The following is a 22,654-nucleotide window of genomic DNA, read 5'->3' as shown; positions in this document are numbered from 1 at the left end:
AAGTGCAGGACTTGTGCCAGTCACTGCGTCTCTTTCCTGACTGATGAAAGAAACTTCCCTGCTGCCCCCAGTTTTGGTCTTGTACTAAGGTGACCGCACATCGGATGACAAATGTGGTCCATGGAGACACATCATCTCCCACTACAAGTGAACCTTCCACAGCAGCTTTGAGTCTTTCTGTCTTCACTTCAGCTGTACGCTGGGCTATGTACAGATCAACGTCAAGGGGTCACCTAGAAAGGCCATCAGCAGTAACGGTATCTTATTGTAAGCTAAAAATCGTCCAGCTCACAGACCCATTGATGGCCTGTTGCATTCAATTTCACAGTTGTAGGTCGTGTACATGTTCGGGGCTTGTTGTCTGTGAACACAAGAACGTGTGGGGAATAAAAAAGGTTATATCGAAGCTTTCACATGAGGTTCAGTCAGTTTGTTTACATTTACCTTCAGGCTCTGGGACCAACTACATAGGTGTGCTGGGTGGTAATCGGCCCTTCTGATTTTTACTTACCTTTCTTCCTTTAGTTGTGGACAATGGTGGTGAAGATACATCCTTGCTGTCGGAGGCAAAAGCATGACATTCCTCTCACAACAGCTGCCAGAACTGTATTTTCTGGGTGAGTGTCACAGTCCAAATGAAACTTGGTTTCTATCCATCCATCACATGGAATTGCCCTCCCATTACCAGCAACTGCTACAAGTGGTTAATCCCCCAACAGGTCAGTCATTGGTCTGATGGTGCTGAGCATTTGTTGTAAACATCCAATATCTTCCCTTGCCGTACGCTCTGTACCGTAGAATGCAGGCAACGTGTGTGGTATGTTCGATTACAGAACAATTAAATACAACTATTCTTCTGGGATGTCCTCTGCTGCTTGTACCTCAATATTGTCAGTCAATGGAGAACAGTGGGGTGAAGTATATTTGTATGTGGACTTGCAGTACCCTCTCTGGTCTTCCTCTCTTTGAAAGTCTTTTTGGTCACTGTCCTGCAGTACAGCAGACGAGGGAGGATGTGATTATTATGAAGATGAACATTATTAAAGCAACACAGAGCCTCTTGGCTGGTTGTTGCTGGGATAGACTCCATGAGTCCCCACAACCCTGAACAGGACAAAGCAGTTGTTCACTGAAGATGTGTGATAATGTATGTATGATGATTTATTACCGATTCTCATTGTGAACATAAATATTTTAATTGGTGGTTTCCATATGCTCATGTATTATATAAATGACAGTAAAAATGTTGGCGCTCATTCATGAAAGATATGTACCTGTCACTTTTTGGATGGTGGGAGGAAACTGTGGCGGCAGGAAGAAACCCATACTTCCATCTTGCACAAACTTTAGGCCGGCTCCACGTGGCCACTGCTCTAACTACAGTTTGTGTCCCACTGTGCTTATAACATGGGTACACAGTGTTACCGATGGATGCGTGTGAAAAACCTGTCATCGACACAATACTTTATAGACCCAGTACCGGGCAGAGTTTGAAAGAAAAAATAAAATAGATAAATAAATGATAATCATAATAATGTCACCGCACAGCAGCGCCTCAGTGACAGTGCACAGAAGGATCAGTAGGTGGTTTGAATGGATTTCTGGTTAAACATAAACTCCATCAAGGAATGACCTGTTGATTTGAATAAACCGATGACACTTAAACCTGCTGTGTGTTTGTCTTGGAGTGAGAAGTCACAATGGCTTCAGGATACTTGTTGCTGCTGCTGATCGTGACCTGCTCTGCCCTGGAAAAATGCATGAATGACACAGATGTTTTTCTCCAGGAACTCAGTCAGAACAATCCAAAGGATTTTGCTGTTGTCAGTAAGTAAAAACTTTGCTCATCTTCATGTTTACAAATTACTTGCTTTTATAGTCAGAACATTACTGTCATGTTAAATGTGGCTGCTGTGGGAGGGAGGATTCATTTTGCAACTCCAGAAGAGAAAAAACAATTCGACAAAGTTTGCTTGGCACGTGTGGCTCTAATTCAAACTTGATCTGAGCCATGACCTCTGTCGCCAAATGATCCGTGGCTCATTAACATTTCAACCAAATGTTGAATGTTCTCTGTATCTGAGTCCCGCTACAAGTGGCCAGTGTGTATATATGTGAAGGACATAGCAGAGTTTCATGAGTTTCACCAAACCGTGACGTCTCATGACGAATTAAATGTTTTACAATCGTCCTTTTTACATAACAGTTGATCCAATCTGCAAGGTTTTTTTTTTTCTATTTTTTTCCCTACTTGAAGAGGTATATTAAAATGAAATCTGAAGTCTGAATAAAAGTGACTGAATGGTTCGTGTTTTCACATCATGTACACAGAAGAGCTCATCGTTTTTATTCCAAATCCATTGTCAATCCATGTGATCGGTATCTGTGATCAGCAGCAAAAACCCTGATCAGAACATCCCGACCACAAACCTTTATCAGCATCTCAAAAGTCATATGTTTGGTGCTGCAGCTTTGTTTTATCAAGGTTCATGTGCGCAATAAGCTTCATACTTGATGAGGAAAAAAATTATTGTGGCCGAGAATCGTAAATGAATTCTGAGCATAAGAATCGTGATTCATATTTTCCCCTGTGCATTATAGCATCGACTATAATGTTGCTGCTCAGGCTTCCAGTACAGCCTTGACTGTAATGTATGGATAACAACTGAACCATGCATAGAGTGATGCCACCAACAAGGCTCAGCAGAGACTTATTTTCCAGGTCAGATTCATCCACATGCTTCACGTTTTTATGGATTTCTGAATGCAGAAACATGCATTCACACGCGCTCACTTTATTCAGAGGTTAACATATGGTGTTCTAAAGGTTTGTCTGCAAAGAAGTAAATGATCTTTGTACTATTTTAATTTATAATAACTGGACAATTTGGAAGATTAATTAATATGAATGTTGTACATAATTCATACATTCAAAAGCTTTTGAAAAAAACTTGTGCAGGCCTCTTATTTATGAATGCATTATGTTTTTATAGTGTACGATTCATTTGGGAAGATGGGAAGTAACGTAAGAGGAGGCAACCTCAACCGACCAGGCTTGATGTCTGAATGTCGCTCTGTCCACACGGCTTCCTTCTCTGGACAATACTGCCAGGTGTTTCTGACTCAGGTGATGACACCAAACATAGAGACCAGACCATTCAGAACAGGGCTCTCAAACTGATCCACCAATGGGTGACTGTGGGAGCAGGTTGGAAGATAAACCTGTTGCCAAAGCAGCGTTTTTGTGGATGAGCTTCAAAGCCCTTATTTAGCATAACTTGAACATCTATTTAACTAGTGAACCACGAGTGAGTCATTATTGAGTGAGTCAATAACCACTTTTCCATTTCAGGGAGATTTATTCTACTATGTGGGGGTTTGTGTTCCTGACTCCTGCGACGATAAAGAGGTGCACATGTTGATGCTCGAAGGTAAGTTATCTGTCTCATCTAGGCAGACACACCTTTGCTGTGCAGCTTTTTCAGTTCCGATTTAATCCTTAGTCATGATTTGTTTCTCTGAACATATGTTGCACTGATGGAGGTGATTAAATCTCACTGTACAATGGTCTGTATTAGGACAGTGATGGCCACTGCTATAACTACTTTGAGATAAATGAACCCATTTGGTCCTTTTCGGTGACGGGTTCTAGAACTTGAGCTGCTACTGTCTGTTTGGTTTTCCATCTAAACAGGCTTCCCATTAATATAAAGTGGGAGAGGTAGAGGCGGGTCAACAAGTTAAGAGTTTCATCAGGATTATTGAGTAAATAGTTGACTGCAAAGATAGACTTTTGAATGTTTTTATTTATGACTTTGACTCAGCTCTATACATGTGTGATCAGTTCCAATGTTTCAATCTTAACTTAGTGGTGCAGGGGGGGCCAACCAGTCAGAGGCCAAGAGCCACAATGTTTTACTGTGCTGCTGAAAAGAGCCACATCCTACAAACATGTAAGGCTGGAAGGTTCACCTGAACAGCTGGTCACGTGACTTTGCGGCAGTGTAGCGGTTAAAGAATGACAAAGTGAAATGTGGAACTAAGTGACGTAAGTCGTGTTGATTGTGGATCTGATGACGGTCCAAGTCTTAGGACCACGTCTCATTGGTGTTGAACGTGCTCCAATCCTCCCCAGTTGTGTATGTTTCAAAGTTAAACGTCTTTGAACAACATTTTGACATTTCGCCGGCCTAGCTCTTACTTTTTTGTCTAATATGTCTACAATGATTAAAATACAGTTGCTGGACTTACACAGCTTATTTTGTACTTGTTTCTCATCACCTCACCACTTATCCATGGAAAAGTCAAAACCAAATCCATGTTTCAATTATTGGGCTGAGTTGTTTACTCGCCAGAGGAGCTGTGTGAGAGTCGTGTTAATATTTTTTACATTCAGGTGGGTTTCTGAGTTAGAAAAAAGGAGATATCTATCATGACTATAGTCAGGTTAAGATCAAAACATGTATAAATATATTAGGGATGCTCCGATCGATCGTGACCGATCACAACAACTGATCACGTGTGACAGCCGGTGCTCTGAGGAAGCACCGCTGGTTGTGATGCGTCTCCTCCTCCCTCATTCCCAACTCCCTGCTGACTCTGCAGCAGCATGTCTGCAGTGGAGCTTCTTTCAATCTGTCATGGAAAGTTTGCATCCTGCAGCACAAACACAGTAAAATGCTGTGCAGGGAAATGCCTTCAAATTAAATACACCATTTAAAGCGCCAGCACACAGTTTTCTGGGCTCATGAAAGTGAGACCGCTGGTTCCTCAGCAGGAACCCAACACTAGCAAATATATATATATATATATATATATATATATTAATGGTTATTCACGTAGCTGTCTCTGGTGCAGGATGTTGATGGAGAAATGGATGAGCTTCTAGTTTTGTTTTATTATTTTGCCTTCAAAGGGAGGCTGAAGTTTGGAGAGGTCTCCCTCATTCCTCCTTTACCAGCTATATTCGTCAATGAGTCGAAACTGGACGTCATGTCGACATATTGTTTGTCCAATGCTGTTCATCCTGATGCATCTGGAGTCGCTTGTCTGTAAGTAAATAACCACCAGAAGTCTTTACTCTTGTTTTGCCTTGATTTATTTGAATATTTTAATAATTATTCACACCTAACTTTTCTAACATCTCTTCATTTGCATCTTTGGAGCCTGCATGAGAGGCGAAGCCCAAATCCATCCGTATTTTCTCTCATAGGGTCATTTGTGCTGTTCTAGTAGCAATTCCTCTGGCTGCTACGCTGGTCACTGCTGTGAGGACTTGTCAGCAGAGCAAAGAAAAGGCTCCAGCAGTCGAACCTTTCTGCTTGGATGAGGGGAAAAGCGATGGAAACTTCAACATGTCTTCTTCCTTAAATTGTCAAAAGGATGATTGCAATACACGAGAAGACAGTAAGTTTAAAATTCTGCCTAGTCATTACAAGTTTCCAAAATGTACATTAATTCAGACTGCAGGCTGCAAAAAGCACTTCAGCAGGAAACAGTATGAAAGTGCCAGTAATGCAGCGTTTCCAACGTCCAGTCCACGTCATGTCGTGTCTTTCTCCCCACAGAGCCCCTTTGCATTCCCAGTCCACACTGAGCTCTGTAGCTATAAATTTATGTTATATTCGAGAAAAAGAAGTGTTTTTTTTTTCTAAATAAGTAGAAGAAATGTAAAAATGTTTGTGAACATTACACTATTAGTTTTCAGGAAACTTCATTTCTTGTCAACTGGGATCTGTTGGTTCATAGGAGAGTACCCTACACATTTCTCACCATTTCAAGACGTCAAATTTGATAAACATTTAATTCAATTGTTCACCGTGTCTCCAACTTCTACCTGTCCATCAGCCACATTTGTCATTGTCGGACATGTGTTGTCAGACCTGGGATCAGTGTATCCGACTCAAATCTGGGTGCAGGTTGTGTGGGTCCCAACATCACCCTGTTTGACACTGAAGAGTAGCTAGCCAATAGTGGCATCACCGGGAAAGCAACACGATGTGAACAAACTTCTGAGTGTTTTGTTTACATTGTTAGTATGTATTTGATCCCAGACATCAATGACAGACTGCAACAGATGGGTTCTGCTGTTTTTTGTTTCTAAATTAAAGAGGTAAACATATTAGCAGTCACCATTTGTCAGCGGAAATTGCTGGTAGCTCTGCCACGACAAAATTTCAGTCACCGAGAAAATAATTTAGAGACACATAGTCACAACTCAATGAAGCACTGTTTCTCATCCAACCAGCGACAGTTCTCTTTTCAGACCCCTCCAGCACCGAAGGTAAGAGGTACCAAAAAAATGGGATGGAATGTGTTGGGTTTTTCTGACCCCAGTGGAAACGCTGAAAACAGCATACTGACCCGAACCATACTGTCGTGGACCAATTGATGGAAACATGGACTAAACGAGAGACAAATGCTCTGAATGAAAAAAAAAGTATTGAATAAAGAAACCTTGCGTTCCATCTGTATTGCAGTGTACTCCCGAAAAACTTGGATCTTAGTTCATATTCTGAAAAATGAGTTACATTTTGGGAGCCTTATTTTGGATATTGCTCAAATATTTGTTTGATTTTAAATTCATACAGGAACTTTATATCTGGCATTTGAAATCATGTAATTTGATGGCATGTTTTTACAGAACAACACAAGAGAACACAGAAGAGTTTCCTCAGTCGCTGTTGGCATCAGTTTCTGGAAGCCTTCTCTCTTCAGACGACGACTCAGGGAGTCCTCAGCACCCCAGCATCAGTCAAGGATTCCTATCCTTCCTTGAACGGCATCCGAGCTCTGAGCATGTTATGGATCATTTCAGGACATTCTCTGAACATACCATCATTTTACTCGACTGGTATGACCCACTCCTGCCCATTAAAAAAGAATATGTTTGTCTAACAACACTCTTCCGACCACAGATAACACGAACGATTTACAAGCATCTTTGAAAACGAACCCCCTGCATGTGTTTACAGTGGGAGGACCCAACGGTTTGGGTGTGGACACGTTTCTATTATTGAGGTCAGGCACCAGAAATCTATTGTTCCTTCTGCTTTGCCACGTTCACTTTTTCTTTCGTTCATAACCTACGAACTTATACAGACCTCGTGTTCTTTCCTCATTCTGTTGCATGGCTTCTCCCTGTTGCTGTTCACGCTCCTTCTTCCTTCTGAATCAACTAAAATGGAAAACTAGACTCAATAAAAGACATACAACACAAAATCAAATGAACATTTATGGCTCATCGTTCATTAATATTGCTGGCTGTGACTTGGTCGGGAATTGTGGAATGTGGTATTCGGTTGAAATCCAGAAAACTTTTTTGCTTTGAGTCAAACTAAATTCTTGAATGATCAAAGCTGTTTTATTGATCTGATGACGTGTTTTATAGTCTTTTGAAATATGCTTTACGTCAGCGCTATCTCAGTGCTTTTCAAGTTTCAGCTGCACTCTACGACTGTGGCCCTTTGGCAATGAAGCAGAAAGAAAAAAAGACTATCGTGCTCCAAAACTGTGCGACTCTAAATATTCCATGTTGTGTTGTAGTGGTTTGTTAAGCGCCAAAAGTCTCTTGAGCTCAATCCAGAGGAATGAAGACACCATGAGTCCACGTCTTGTGGCAGATTTCTACTTCAAGAGAATCAGAAGGTCAGATTTAGTGACATGAGCAACATTATTTCATCCCATGTTATGGTTCCTTTAATGTCTGAAAACATGTTTCCATTCCAGGATACAGCCCCTCCACATGTTTGTGGTTATGCTTTGTGAAGGTGTCACATCTGTGTTCAATGGAGGCCCGTTTCTGATCCTACTACCTTCAATATTTTTTCAATGTGACAAGTACTGGTGGACAAACCTGCTGTTGATAAACAATCTATTTACTCGTGATTTATCTGTAAGTCAGAGCAACAAGAATCATTTGACAAGGATTGTTTTGAATCTTGTTCATTCATAGCTCAATGTCATCCCAAGTGCCTACCTTGGACATGGTACCTATCGCTGGACTTTCAGTGCTATGCCACAACTCCTCTGTTGATTCTTGCCCACAGAAAGTATGTTTTTTTCCACCAGATTAGAAATTACTTTATGGTTGTTTGGATTCATTCTCTTCAATATGTTTATTTATTTATCCTCAGGAACAAAGTTGTATTTGCTGTTTTGGTGGTCACCCTGCTGCTGATGACCATTTTGACTGGATCTATTTTAACAGCACTCCTACATCTACCTGTCTTTTGGTCAGATGTTATGTAAGAAGAGAGATGATCTTTGAGATTTGAATATAAAATCAAATCCTTACAATATACATATATGATTGCTCTCTCCATTTTAATTTCAGCACGACGGCAGATTTTGGGTTTTTGTACTACCAAAAACCCTACTCCAGATATGGACCATTTTTGATAGGAATTCTGTTCGGAGTGTATCTGAAAACAAGGAAGGCAACCCTTCTAAAGAAAAAGGTAAGTTGCAATGGAAATCTCTGGATTTGCATTTTACTACCTGTGACTCGATGTAGTGGCAAGCGGCTCTGGGATGGATATGCTCCTTGTGTGTCCTGGCTCTGGTGGTGGGGTTGAGCTACGCCCTCCAGGACACACCAGACCATCCATCAGCACCACATGCCATATACCAGGGACTACACAGAACCGCCTGGGCGACAGCTCTTACCTGGGTCGTACTAGCCTGTGAGGAGGGCTATGGAGGTACGGAGAGGATTCTTCAGTTAACATGAACTTCTCTACTCCAATACTTAAAGAATACTCACCTGAAAAATACAACAAATAAATGGTCGACTGTTGGAGATTAATAGGTTTAACCAAAATCTGTTTAAAAAAATGGAGTGCAAACACACACAACAATGTTGTGAGCAAACAGGATTTTCAGAAACCCCAGTATGGAGCATTGATTGCTGCGTGATACAACCCAAGAATTTTGGTAAAGAGTCTCTTGATACATAACCCTTAATTTTAATGGAACACAAAAATAACCCAGAAAAGTGATACAGGAGTTTTCAGAGTGTGGTGTCTGGTAGGGATGCACCGAAATGAAATCCAGACATAACCATGGAATTCTGTCTGTTTTCCAGGTTTCATCATGAGCCTACTTTCACTGAAGTTCTGGCTTCCTCTTTCAAACCTCAGCTTCTCCTGCTACCTAATTCATCCCTTGGTTGTTTACATATACATTGGCCTGCAAGAAACTCCAATACACTATTTAGACATCAACTTTGTGAGTCTTTTAAAAACACTGAATTATCTCTGTCTGTCTAGAGATAATTCTCTGTCTAACATTCTACCATGTTTCTCTCCAGATGTATTTGTTCGTGGGTCACGTGGCGCTGACCGTTGTCCTGAGCTATGTGGTGACAGTGTTGGTGGAGAGACCTTTCATTCTTCTGAAGTGGAAGTGACACTAAACAGATGCACAAGTGACACAATGATGTGCAGTTTGAACCAGTAGTTTTGAGAACTTCAAGAGTGATCTGACAAGTACCAAAGCAACTGTAATCAATTTTGCCATGAACCAGTTTAAAACATCTAAGAAAATGACGATGACTGTTTTTTGACAACTAAAAAGACCTTAATAAAATCTGCTATCGTTCCACCCCATCCCTGTATTCTGAAAGCATTTGTTGCTTCACTCACATCATTTGATTTTATTTAAGACAATGATGTCGGATGCGTCTGGTATGAAACAAGTGTGTGTATTGGCGATATGTTTTCCTTGTCCGGGTTCATGTAGCTGTGTCACGTCTGAGCAAACAAAGCATAACTGATTCTGTAAACAGAGAGGACGACACACCCACCGATGATGTCACGGTTTGTTAGATTCTCACCTTCACCACTGATGCTCTCTATGCCTGGGACCAGAGCACCACGCAGGGACTGCAAGGCCTGCTTTGCACTAGCACCAGCCTGCCATGGCAAACCATACAACCCCGCTTCCAAGTCGATGGCAGACTATCATGAGGACGACAAGCAGAGCGCAGACCCTGAGACCCTTTTCCAACAGCAGCCAGGGCTCCAGATAGGGGTGTAGCTCAGTACCCTCTGGCAGGGCTGCCAACTCTCACGCAATTATACGCTCCTCGCTAATCTACAGATCAGCAGGTCGGCGTCATTCAATGCACTGGAAATTTTGTGGTTTTTAACCACATTACAGAAATTTAGATCGAGAAGTGTTAGGTAATTTATCTTGTGCTAAGCATGGATTTCTTATTATTGGTGTTTGACTTCTCACTAAAATGTCAAGCATCACCCAGTCTTTTTGTCGATTATAGACTGGAAGGCAAATTAGGTAAATAGTTGCTAAAATATGATATTTTACATCACTGATCCTGTCTCATCAAAATACATGAGACACAGCCACATCACAACTCATCAGTCATTTATTTCACTATCTCAAACCATCTTAAAACCAGATGTTTTCTCTTATTTTATGCTCAAATCCAGCATGTCCAGTCCATCCAGGCTGGCTTTGGAGTAAAGGATTATGGAGGTAGGGGTGAGCTGTAAAATTGATACTTGTAGTGTATTAATGTGAATTATCTTTTTGGGATGTTAATGTAGAGTGTTCATGTTTCCCATTCTTACAAATGTAGTTAGCGCTGTAAGTTTGTAGGATATATGTGGAGAGGACCTGTGTTCTGTTGCTCTTCTGTTACCACATGCAAAGGTGTAGAAACTAAGTGTCTAGGAGTTTGCTAATCTGAGTTTTTTTTTTTATCATGCTTTTGATGACCCTTTTCTGTTTTTTTTTTTTTTTCTCGCTGAATCCTAAATCTTAAATTTGGAGTGGCTTTTTTTGCCATGTGCACTACATGCAGGATTAATTGAACTTTAAACTGCATTATCCTGCATGCACACCACTAGCAGGAGGGAAGCTGGTGGGTGGAAGGTGGATCACAGCTGGTCGGACCAGTTATAATTCAGGGTAGCTGGTTTCCCCAGGTAGCTGTATGTCTCCCTCAGGAACATCCTGACTCTGCAAGAAGCCGTACAAGTCCTTCATCATGAGGCAAATTTACACAAGATGATCTCTCAGGGTCAAAACTATACACTTTACTTTAAATTTCACAAAATGTACAATTAATTGACATGTGTATCTAAACAATATCTTTATTTAGATGCCAATTATTATCTTGGGATGTCAGGATCATGGGATCTCTAGATGATCCTACAAACGACGTCACAAACACGGGACTGACAACATCAAAAATGTTGCTTCATTGCTCACCATTATACTTTATTCACATTACATATGTGTCTCAGCAACCCTCTGCTGCAGTGGTGGGCAGAATGGTTCTTCAAAGGTAATAGTTCCTATAAATTGTTCAGAGTCCTGAACGGTTCCTTCAGTGTGAAAGTGGCTTCAGTGAGTTGACCAGGTCATGGTGCACAGTTGGAGTTACTCATTTTTTTCATTCCAGAGCTGCTTATTGTTTATTTATTCCAGTGGACTCCAAGGCTACAATACTGACTAACACTCCGGAATAATAGGCATCTTGAATCAACTGACTGAATGAATGAATGAATCATCAATGCAACTTTGCTGTTGTTTCGACTGTTGACTTTACAAATGATACACCCCCGTCCAACACCGCTCTCAAAAAATAGGATGACATGGAAAACAGACAATCAAGAAGCCAAGTTTTGACAATTATTGAATTGGTGAGAATAAAAACGCGAGTTTTTAGGAAAGAGAAGTGAATCTCTCTTCAGGCTGCAGCCGTCTTCACCTGGTCCGTCTCTTCATTTGTCTGGCTGGATGCACCACGTAAGTTCCACGAGCAAGTTATTGTGATTTTCATATCTGGATTTTGCCACTTCGTTTTAATATTTTTGGTCACATGTGAGTTCATCTTTCACCCAGAAACCTGTCTCCAGAATTCACGGTGATTCACCTGCATGCAGTTTTGTTTCAAGCCATGGAGGCGCAGCAAGACGACATGAAATTGGACGATACTTCTGCTTTCTAAAACAAGTAGTGCATCTTCTGGTGTGGAACGCGACAAAGAGGAGGGAGTTTTTGTTTATTTTTTAAATCTTGCAAAATGTTTTAGTCATGTTTTTGTGCAGTTTTCCTCAGCATTATCACATTGGTGCCATCTCAGAATCAGAATCAGAATCAAATTTATTGCCATGATCAGTGGGGAGCCCACCAACTAGGTGTTTTGGAATAACGTGCAGTCAAAAGGTAAATAAATAATAAAATAAAATAAAATAACAACAAGGCTGTTCACGAATTCAACTGTCTGACGGCCGAGGGGAAGAAGCTGTTCCTGTGACGGGAGGTTCTGGTCTGGATGGACTGTAGCCTCCTGCCAGAGGGAAGAGGAACAAACAGTCCATGTCAAGGGTGAGAAGGGTCGGCACTGATCCGATCTGCACGTCTCTGGGTCCTGGAGGCATACAGGTCCTGAAGAGGTGGCAGGCTGCAACCGATCACCTTCTCAGCAGAACGTACGATGCGCTGCAGTCTGCTGTTGTCCCTGGAGGTGGCGCTGTTGTACCAGACGGTGATAGAGGAGGTGAGGATGGACTGGATGATGGCCGTGTAGAACTCCACCAGCAACTTCGTTGGCAGTCGTAGTTTCCGTAGCTGCCTTAGACAGAACATTCTTTGCTTGTCAAGTATTTAGTCTGACGAATTGTGCAATTTTAGCAAGAAAAAAAAAAGTCCATAAATATCTGGTAACAGAGGAGACCAGTTAGCTGAGTTTTGAGAGAGGAATCCCTTATTTTTTTGTACCGGTTTTCATGGTTGATCATTTTGCATTGTTTTGGAATGTGCATGTAACGTTTTGTGACAGAAGACCCACATGCAGCAGGGACGAGAAGAAGGTCCAGAAGACAGTTTCAACAAAATTTAATAAGTCAAACACTTAACCTCTACAAAAAAGGGAGGCAACGTACTTAAAACAAAACTCAAACGGAAGGTGAATACACAGAGTGTCCAAATGCACTAACTAAATGGCAAAACCAGTGTTTCAGGCACAGTGAGTCCAAACAAGAAGTCCTTAGGATTGGGGGAGAGGAGCAGACACACTGCAAAACAAATGAGAACAGTCAGAAAACCCACAAACACAAAACCTCACAAAACGTATGGAAAAGTATCATCCACAAGAAGTCCAGGACAGGAGAACAGGCACGGAGAGTCATAGTAGGGAGAGGGAAAACCAACACACTGGCGCTGGTTGACTTCTGTCAGGTGTCTAAGAAGGGAGAGCGGGATTGGTAGAGTGGGATCAGGTGTGTCTGCAGAGGCTGCTTGGTGGGAAAAGAGGGAGAAGCCCCCAATCCTAGAAGAAAAAGGAAGAGAAACAGCAAGAACAGGAAGTTGTCTAGAAAAATAAGACTGGTTGCGAAGGGGCTCATAACATTACATCTGCCTCTAATATGCGCCACCTGGCGTCTTTCCCGATTTCGTGGGGTTCTCCTGATAGAAATCCTGAATGAGTCTAGGCTCCAAGATGAGCTCCAAGATAAGCTTTCCTTTGCGCCATATCCCTCTCAGTGTGTAAAAAGTGTGACAAATGTGAGACCATTAACGTTCCAAAAACTCAGATTTTCTGATGCACCGCCTTTGACTGCTTCACGCATTTCTGCCTCCATCCAAATCCAGTCAGGGTCGCAGTGGCGCACAGTGCATTCACAAGCTGTTTATTCATATACAGCACCGTCTAGTCTTATTTACTTTTATTTTTTACTTCCATTTTTGTGACTAACCATTCCTCCTTGATTTCAGAACTCAGAGTGCAGACTGACAGTCTCACAGATGATCAAGGTTGTTGCTACATTCTACGTGTCATTGTAAATGTTCCTGTGTACCCCTTCCGTCCAGTGACTAAAGTGGTTGCTCGCTGAGATTTCCTCAGAGAGAGTGTCAACTTCATACTGTACTTTATACTTGCAAAGATTCTTGAATAAATATCCATAAGAGACAATTATCACTTTATTGAAGTCAAGAGAAACCAGGAACCAAATATATTTTAATTTCTTTTTATTATTATTATTTTTTAAATATAAAGTCGATTGACTGAAGGAAAAATTGACCGTTATCAAACAATGAACCCAAAAATCCAGGTTTAACTAAGTTAACATTGATGAAAGGAAAAGCGAAGTAGCAATGACACCTTTGTTGATTTTCACTTCCACTTCAGGAGAATGAAAGGCCTCTCCACCAGCACAGTCAGAACATAGCTCACAGGAATGGTGAGCACCACGTGGCCAAAGAACAAATACATCTAGAGAGAGATAGACAGTTTCAATGCATCTGCGAATCTGTTGTGCGTACAAAAAAGGACTTACACCGTTGATGTCTAAATAGTGTACTGGAGTTTCTTGTAGGCCAATGAATATATAGATAATGAAGGGATGAATTAGGTAGGAGGAGTAACTTAGGTTTGCAAGAGGAACCCAGAACTTCAGTGAAAGCAGACTCGTGATAAAACCTGGAAAGAAGACAGAATTCCATCATTATTTCTGTAAATTAATGTTTCATTTTTCTGATACATTACTGATGAATTACAGATGTTTCAAATGTTACTTGACATCACTGTTGGGTTACTATTATATGACTTAGCTTCTCGATTGATACAACTGTCTTCACTGACAATTTCACTAAAATTTGACAATATATAATAACAACAGAATGTTGCGTATATTCAGCACAGTTCAGAACACAGTTTCCTAAATTTGAAAAACAAAGACAAACAAAAAGAAGAACGTGGGAAGATTAGAATGACAATGAAAGAGGATGATTTGACAAAATGTGCAGTACGATATAGACAGTTATCTCTGAGGTGTGGATGAAGAGGAGCGACACCTTGCACCTAATGCAACTGGAGTTGAAATTCCAAGGTCATAAATGTCTTAAACTAATATTTGTCTTGCATTTCTACATTATTGTTGGGATGAGTGTCACTGAACTTTGTACACTGCCAGGCAAAACAAGGACCCAATGTGGAACCACGGGTATTTCACATCCTCTCTGGCTGAGGAGCAACCGGCGCATGTCAGCCACCAGTTATCCAGTGACAATGCTGTCGTGTTGTTGATTCGGTTTCATGGATCTACTGAGGTGAAGTGAAAGTTAATTGTACAAAGATGACTAAGCTACAGAACAATGTACCTGGTTAAAAGTATATCCTAAAAGAAAGTATAAGTTTGGATTAAATAATAATAAATTACAAAATAATTTCACGGAAATGTATTCAAGTGAAAGTAAAGTGTTTTTCAGGAAATCTACTCATGGCTGTAGCTAGTGACTGCCAACCTTGTTTGTTGTGTTCACTCACTAATGCCATGGTTCTTCTACATCCTAGTGCTAAAACACATTCTAAAGTTGATCCAGTACTCACAGAAATCCAAAGGTGGATTAAACTGACTGACAACAAAATGGTATTTAATGACCTACCCTCACATTGACTGTTTCTTCTCTCAGTTTTTGAGTCCACAGGAAGTAACAAAGGATAATACTAAGTTCACAGAAGCTGCCGCTGACAGAGCAGATTTTTGAAAAAGCAAGGTTTGATCAACCCTTTATTTGCAAGATTACCTGTGTTGTTTTCATTTAATAAAATGGTTCTTGGTTCACCACTAAGTCTCAAGTTGACCACTTTTTCACACTGGCGAAATAGATATTGCTACATAGAATAACATTGCACGCATCTTTAGTTTAGGAAGGACTTCTACACGTCTCTGGTGAGAAATAGAGACACATATAAAGTACCTCCATAGCCCTCCTCGCAGGCCAGTATGACCCAGCTGAGAGCCGTCACCCACAATATTCTGTGTAGTCCATGGTAAAAGGCCGGGCCTGTTGCTGAACGGTCTGGATCAAGATAAAAGAAAAAGCCTAGTCCTACCACCAGCGCCAGGACTGACAACGAGCTCATCCATCCAAGAGCCGCTTGCCACTATAATGAAACACAGACAACACAGTGTATAGTCAATAATCATTGTTTTACAGATGGTTTTTGGATTCAAAATCCCTGCTAGGAACTTTTCATGAGAGTCACCTTTTTCTTTAAAAAGCTTTCCTTCCGTAGTTTCAAGTACATTCCGAACAGGATTCCTATCACAAAGGGTCCACATCTGGAGTACGGTTTATAGTAGTAGAAAAATAAGAAATCATCCGTTGATCTGAAAAGAGAAGCTGATCGAGTTAGACCTTGTTCAGACATAGACACCTTTGACTCATGCCATGCTTGTCGCTTTTGGCTATATTTAAAACAAAGACACCAAGTGGCTCTTTTGGAGAACTTACTCTTAGAAAGTCATCTCACCTTGCATTTGCTATGAAGAAAAATCCAGTCAAAACAGTCATAATCTGGAAGCCAACCACTAAGATAACAAATACAACTTTGTTCCTGAAAAATAAAATCAGCAATGAGACACGACTTCAGCCTTTTCCAATGGAGGTAACATACTTTCTGTGAGCAAGAATCAGCAGAGGCGTTGTAACATAGCACTGCATGTCCAGTGAGAGGTACCATGTCCAAGGTAGGCACTGTGAAGAGTAGAAAGTGTGTGGAAAAGGGGAAAAAACAGATGTTATCAACTTTGTTTTTACTAAAATTCACGACATCTTTGGCACACTGGTCTAGTTCAATCAACTTACTGATAATCGGATTGTAAATAGATTGTTAATCAACAGCAGGTTTGTCCACCAGTATTTGCCACATTGGTGTTGTAATACATCCCCATAAGGTCCTCCACTGAACACAGAGGTGAAGCCTACATAGAGTAGAAGAACAAACATGTGCAGGGGCTGTATCCTAGAATGAAGAGAATACAACTGTGGTTACTTGTGGTTTAACTACCATTCACCGTCTTGAACTGATCTTGGTTGTTTGGTCAATCTTCAGTGTGACCCCGAGTTTGGGATGGGCGCAAATTCACTCATCGACCTGTAAGTGATATGTTATGGTGTGACCAGGCAACGGCCATATTGAATCACATAACTACAGATGTTTGTCTGACCCACTGGTGATACTCTTCCTCATCTCACAAGCAACAGTGATGATAAGGACGATGATGATGATGGGGACAGTGAAGCATGGGCTCCATCATTCACTCACCGTGAGCTGAAGCAGCATCACTTTTTGTCAGATTGTAAAGTTAAACATTCCCTCATAGAAACAGTGCAACGTCACAAGCATTTTAACCTTTACTTTTCAGATTACTACAGCGAGGTGCATTCACAGCAAGTACAAGTGCTGAAACAGATCACAATATTTTCTCTCTTGGTCAAAAACACAACTGTTTATCAAAATAAAGATTATCCTAGTACATACAGTACGTGAAGTCTACAGTTCACCATAGGTTGCAGAGATGAGTCACTCTCTGCTCCGACACTGCTTTATTTCTTACATCCAAATCTGATCTTTGTCATGTCGATTGAGTACAGTGATGATGACGAGTGTGACACGTGTTGACAGACTCGCGCACTTGTCATTGTTTCACTCCGTGGTTCGCTGAAATTAGAGGAGCAGTGCCTTCAGCTGAAACATCAGAGGAGCGAGTCTTTGTAGTTAGTGGCTCGAAGGCAGGTAGAAGTGAAACAATCTTGTCTTTTAAGACACACTCTAGGGACGCAACTGTCAAGCCAGCAGCAGCCAAGACCCACTGTTGCTACAGTCATAAGACTACAGACTACAAACTACAGACTAGAGTTCAGACTCCCTCACAAATATGTCCACGCCACAGACATGTTGGCTGTATCTAGACAGTTGCGCACACCGTTTTGCTTTTATGAGGCTTCACTGATAGAAACACGCCCACAAATGTGAAGACACAGGTAGTAACTATATCAGGCTTCATATATGTAGTGTGGTTTGTTTAAATGCAGCCAGGCTGTGTGCCTGATGGTGCTAAAAGGGTTGAGTCTGACCTTCTGATCCTCTTGAAGTAGTAATCTGCCACAAGACTGGGGCTCATGGTGTCATCATTCCTCTGGATTGAGTTTAGGAGACTTTTGGCGCTGAGCAAACCTCTAAAACACAAAGACCAGATCAAAACTTCATTGAGCAGCTTTGCAATGTACCATGATGTCAGAAACAAGATCAAATATTATTAAAATCAAACAAGACCATATTATAATGAGGTGTCTCACCCGAGTAGCAAAAATGAGTCCACGGCCAGGTAGATATTCCCACTGTCAGTAAACACATGCAGGGGACTTGTTTTCTCAGATGCTTGCAAGGTGCTTCTGTTATCTGTGGTTGGAGACATGTTGTTAGATCAAGAACAGTCAGATGGCTATTGATCATTTTTGGACAGCAGTCATACCCACAAGGCTTGTTTCAATGAGACGTAAAGCATGTCCTGAAATGATCCATAAAAGGCTAAGTGCTCGAATGCCGTTCAAGGAAGGATAGGAGGCCTTGACAGAGGCCGGAGTGCTAAAGATTCCCTGTGTTGTTGTCTGCAGGGAGAAGGCCTGAAGAAACTGCTGCAAGCAATGACTGAGAGTATCCTGCTGACTTGCATTGGTTTGGTCTGGAAAAAAAACCAAAAAAAAAAAACCACAAACATAGCTTCAGAGGTCAAATACTGATTAGATGTATATATTGTATATATTGAGCTTTCCAATTGGAATCACACACGTCTTGCCATCTCCAACCAACGAACATCTCTGGCTGGGCGGTGATCTGTGGGCTAAGCCCTCAATCCCACACTATGCTTTTCGAAGTCAAAACCACCAGTCAGCAACCAACTGCCATCATTCAGTAGAGTTTTCTATTTGTTATTGTTGCGAATAAGAAAAAACATGCGATGGAAGGAGAAAGCTATGCGGTGGAACTGGGCTGGAGAGTGGTCAGATGAGGTGAGCAGTAGATTTCACAGCTTGTTCTACTTTAATGAAGGAAGTAGCTGTCACTGTGATCACTGTGAGAAGCAGCTCTTGGCTGTGGCTGAAAGGGGAGGGCATCTTCTAGGCTCTTCTTGGAGCCACCAGTGAGAGACACACCCAGGTCTGAGTCACTTGTGACTGGGCCATCGCTGGGTGACGGTATGTTGTGATAAATGGCTGGAACACTGGATCCAGGGCACCACCAGATAAAGACCTGTGAACATGCCCATCAACCTGCCCACAAAGCTTAGTTGTTGAAAGCATCAAAGGACACCTAGTCTTAGAATGCAAAACATTCTGTGGAACACGGTTATCTGGATTTGACTCTTTAGGTGTGTTCAAATAGGTCAGTCATCTGCATGTTCATTTGCCATTTTGTTCTGTTGAGTGTGCTCTTTATTATAAAGGGTCTAAGGACTAACTGTTGTCCATGATTTATTGTCTTTGGTGTTGTATTTGTATATTTTTGTTGTGGGCGACACTTCTGCCCGATATAAAGGGGTGACTTTTACTATATGACATGACCAAGATAAAGACTGTGACCTGCACCTTAGCTTGTTATCTTATCTTGGGACAGGTCCAGAAGTGGCACTGCACTATTGAGGACTGGGAAAGTCATTGACCTGGAGTCAGATTGTGTGAGGAATTAATGACGCCACAGACGTCATTAATTCCTCACACAGACGTCTGTGAGAGGGAAACCAGATGATCAACTAACCACTGGCAGTACTGCCATTGGCGCAGCTGCAACACTGTAGTTGATGCATTTGTTGTTGTGTATAAGCAAAGAGAAAAGACAAGTGTCCAGCATTTGGAAACAGGTGCAAGAAATTGTGTTTCAGGATTAACCTTCGTCATGTTTTTCACGTATCTCATTTCAGCCTGTTAAACCTCCAAGTTTAATAGAACTGTTCATTGTAGCTGGTAATGTGAATTTTCCTTTTTTACCCCCAACTTACTGGCTTCTTTTAAACTGCAATGATCTTTTCCCCAATTTGAGGTATTGTTAATCTTTAAATCTCCAACTGGTTGTCCCTCAACCAAAGGGAGAGGTTCCAAAGCAGCAGGGACTTTCCTCCTCAGTTGTTCATTCTTCACAGCTGTGATGAGGGTAGCAGCAAGAGGAAGTGTTACCAAAACACAACAAAGGACCCTGTGGGTGGAAAAGAAAAAAAACAACACATAATTGAATCCAGGGCTTTTCTCTCTCTTTCAAGGCTCCAAACTTTAATATGGACAATATCATGTGATTCCTGTCACCATCGCTGAGCTCTAGTTTTAGCAATATGACTCAGTTTTCACATTTGTTCACTTACAGACAAGCGATTCCTGATGGATCAGGGTGAACAGTTTTGGACAAACAATGTGTCCCCACCACATGCTGCGTAGAATCATTGATGAGTGCAGATGGTAAAGGCGGAATGAGGGAGATCTCTCTGAACTTCAGTCTCCCTTAAATGCAAAAACAGAATTAAAACATTGATGGCGGCTGCGTCGTATGCTGTGAAAATATTGATGTAGTCAAACAAATTTTTGGACTTTGGCACTTCAACCATCATTTTTAAATCTATAATGATCTGTACATTTTTATCGCATTGTTTGTGGCATCAATCCATCTTTTGTTTTCGTGACAAAAGTATGTCACACTTCATTCTTTTAGTAATAGCTGTAACACAGCAGTATTCCGTAACATAAAAACATACAAAATTACCCCTGAAAGTAATTTAAGTTAAATGAGTTGCTCAGTCGTCAGCAGTCAGAGATGAAGTTAGCTTCTTTCTATATTTCAGAATTTTTTTCACAACTTTCAATGAGAATTTCTATTTATATCTTAAAAGCAGAATTTGTGAGTTCATTCATATCACACACGTGCCGTTCACAATGGCCATCTTACCTTCAAGCACCAGCATGTGTGCATCTGTATCTTCGCAAGAGTCAGGAACACAAATACCCACAAAATAGAAAACCTTTCCCTGTAAAGGAAAATCATTTAACAGTAACAGTAGTCACTACCTGTTGCACTGCAAATGCAAAATTATGTAGAATAACCTGCAATAATAAAAGCTCAGTCAGGCAGGTTGAACGGCTGCAAGCCACTCTTTAATGTGAGGTCCCAACCTTTTGGATAAATACACCCTTGGTCTCCAGGCCTTCACCAAGAGTGTGGAGTCAGAGCTAGGTTTGCTCTGGGTAAGCAGAGAGAGGGTCCTGAATCCTGCTGGAGCTGCTGATCCAGAAGGTGCTGTTCCAGTTTGATCATCTATAAACAGCTCTTGTCCTAGTTCTCACTAGTACTCACTAAAGGTGCAGTCACATATGGGAACTGACTGGGCAGCATCAGGTACCCCACTTTCCACAGCACGTGGTGTGGACTTGTCATTCAAATGCTTCATAGATGCTTCACCTTGTTCTGATGTTGATGGGCCACCAGACTCAGGTGCAGAGCAATGTGATAGTATTTGTGTTATAATACGTTTTGAGGTGGATTCTCAGAATTATTGTGAATCCTAAAGCAGCTATTCTTTAGGATTTTTATTATTTGTGTTATTTGTATTAAAGTTACTGTTAACTTTTACTCAAGTTGTTTGAGTCTTCTGTATACTGTCATCGACATTGCAATAGTGTCAGACTCACCTGGCGATCATGACACTCAAATGAAAATAATAATCACCGTCTCAAAAAAATCAGGATGTCACCTGATAATTTCTATGTGTTTGATTTAGTTACCTGAGTGAGAGACACCTTGCAGTATTGTCCAGAGAAGGAAGGAGTGTGAGCAGAGCGACACTCCGACATCAAGCCAGGTTGGTTTACGTTGCCTCCGACCATGTTGCTTCCCATCTTCCCGTAAGAATCATACACTGTAAAGATGACAAACATATCACTGAAGGACATGCTACAAGCTGTTTTTCTTTAAGAAGTCTCCATTAAAATTTGAATTTTTTGGAAAGTGCAAAAACTCCCAAATCCACTATTTAACTCATCCAGTTCACATGTTCCCATTTTCCAATTCTGACGACAGCTATAGTATATTTCCAACATGCAATAATAATTATACCTTAAAACACACCAATTCACTATTGACTGAGATATTAATTTCATACTATCACAATTGAATCTTTGTTTTCAAGTGTTAATAACATCCTCACATGAATGCATTACAACAACCTACCTATCAGTCCCAAACTGTACTTAAGGATGAATCCAATCACATGGCTTCTGACAAGTTTTTATTGTGTACTTACTCATGACAGCGTATTCCTTTGGATTGTCCTGGTTCAGGTCCCAGAGAAATGAGTTTGTGTCTCTCATGCATTTGCTTGAGATGTTCTGCATCTGGGGTTCTGCCAGCGCAGAGCAGCAGCTCACAACTGTGAGCAGCAGCACTGAGCGAGTCACAGCCATCGTTCTACATCAGGTGTTTAGTCAAGCAAGGCCTTATATTACCCTTTAAAAAGTTAATTTATCACGCAAGAGTTCAGAGTGCTGCTCATCAGGTCAGTGATTTGCAGCATGGAGTTTAGTTTCACAGTGAAGGAAGATAATCATTCTGGTGAGTGACATGTATAAAGAGAGTCGGGAGCTCAAGCTTTTAGCAATGAACAGCTGAGAAATGATGGGGATTCAGGACAAGATCTGGCCCTGTGCGACTTGATGCCCCAAGAATTTAGCCTGGGAAACAGTCACTCTGCGATTCACTGTCACATTAAGTGAACAGAGAGGAAATTCTTTTGCTCTTAAATTTTCCTCTCTTTCTTTTCGTTCCTAGTGTGCCAGCAGTTTCCAATTTTTTTTT

General features: G+C 41.2%; 2 protein-coding genes across 2 annotated transcripts; one reads left to right on the top strand and one right to left on the bottom strand.

Moving 5' to 3' along the window:
- Window positions 1–1,700: 1,700 nt before the first annotated feature.
- Window positions 1,701–9,409, top strand: LOC128764584 (O-acyltransferase like protein-like). Its single transcript, XM_053874511.1, has 15 exons — window positions 1,701–1,827; window positions 2,994–3,127; window positions 3,353–3,431; window positions 4,916–5,051; window positions 5,213–5,406; window positions 6,644–6,853; window positions 6,918–7,020; window positions 7,546–7,647; window positions 7,729–7,894; window positions 7,972–8,051; window positions 8,136–8,246; window positions 8,336–8,459; window positions 8,516–8,702; window positions 9,086–9,228; window positions 9,311–9,409. The coding sequence occupies exons 1-15, from the start codon at window positions 1,701–1,703 to the stop codon at window positions 9,407–9,409; spliced, it is 1,995 nt and encodes a 664-aa protein (XP_053730486.1).
- Window positions 9,410–13,018: 3,609 nt separating this feature from the next.
- LOC128764538 (O-acyltransferase like protein-like) lies at window positions 13,019–22,185 on the bottom strand. The gene is made up of 17 exons (XM_053874371.1): window positions 22,104–22,185; window positions 21,586–21,719; window positions 20,753–20,831; window positions 20,175–20,310; window positions 19,818–20,011; window positions 18,294–18,503; window positions 18,118–18,220; window positions 17,896–17,997; window positions 16,624–16,780; window positions 16,433–16,512; window positions 16,289–16,372; window positions 16,022–16,223; window positions 15,733–15,919; window positions 14,310–14,452; window positions 14,151–14,245; window positions 13,097–13,300; window positions 13,019–13,046 (listed from the first exon to the last, which is right to left on the bottom strand). The coding sequence occupies exons 1-17, from the start codon at window positions 22,168–22,170 to the stop codon at window positions 13,019–13,021; spliced, it is 2,205 nt and encodes a 734-aa protein (XP_053730346.1). The 5' UTR covers window positions 22,171–22,185.
- Window positions 22,186–22,654: the final 469 nt, after the last annotated feature.

This window comes from Synchiropus splendidus, chromosome 1, assembly GCF_027744825.2.
Source record: "Synchiropus splendidus isolate RoL2022-P1 chromosome 1, RoL_Sspl_1.0, whole genome shotgun sequence".
NCBI classification, from domain to species: Eukaryota; Metazoa; Chordata; class Actinopteri; order Syngnathiformes; family Callionymidae; genus Synchiropus; species Synchiropus splendidus.
The sequence above is the reverse complement of the archived record's forward strand: the minus strand, read 5'-3'. Positions and strand labels throughout refer to the sequence as shown.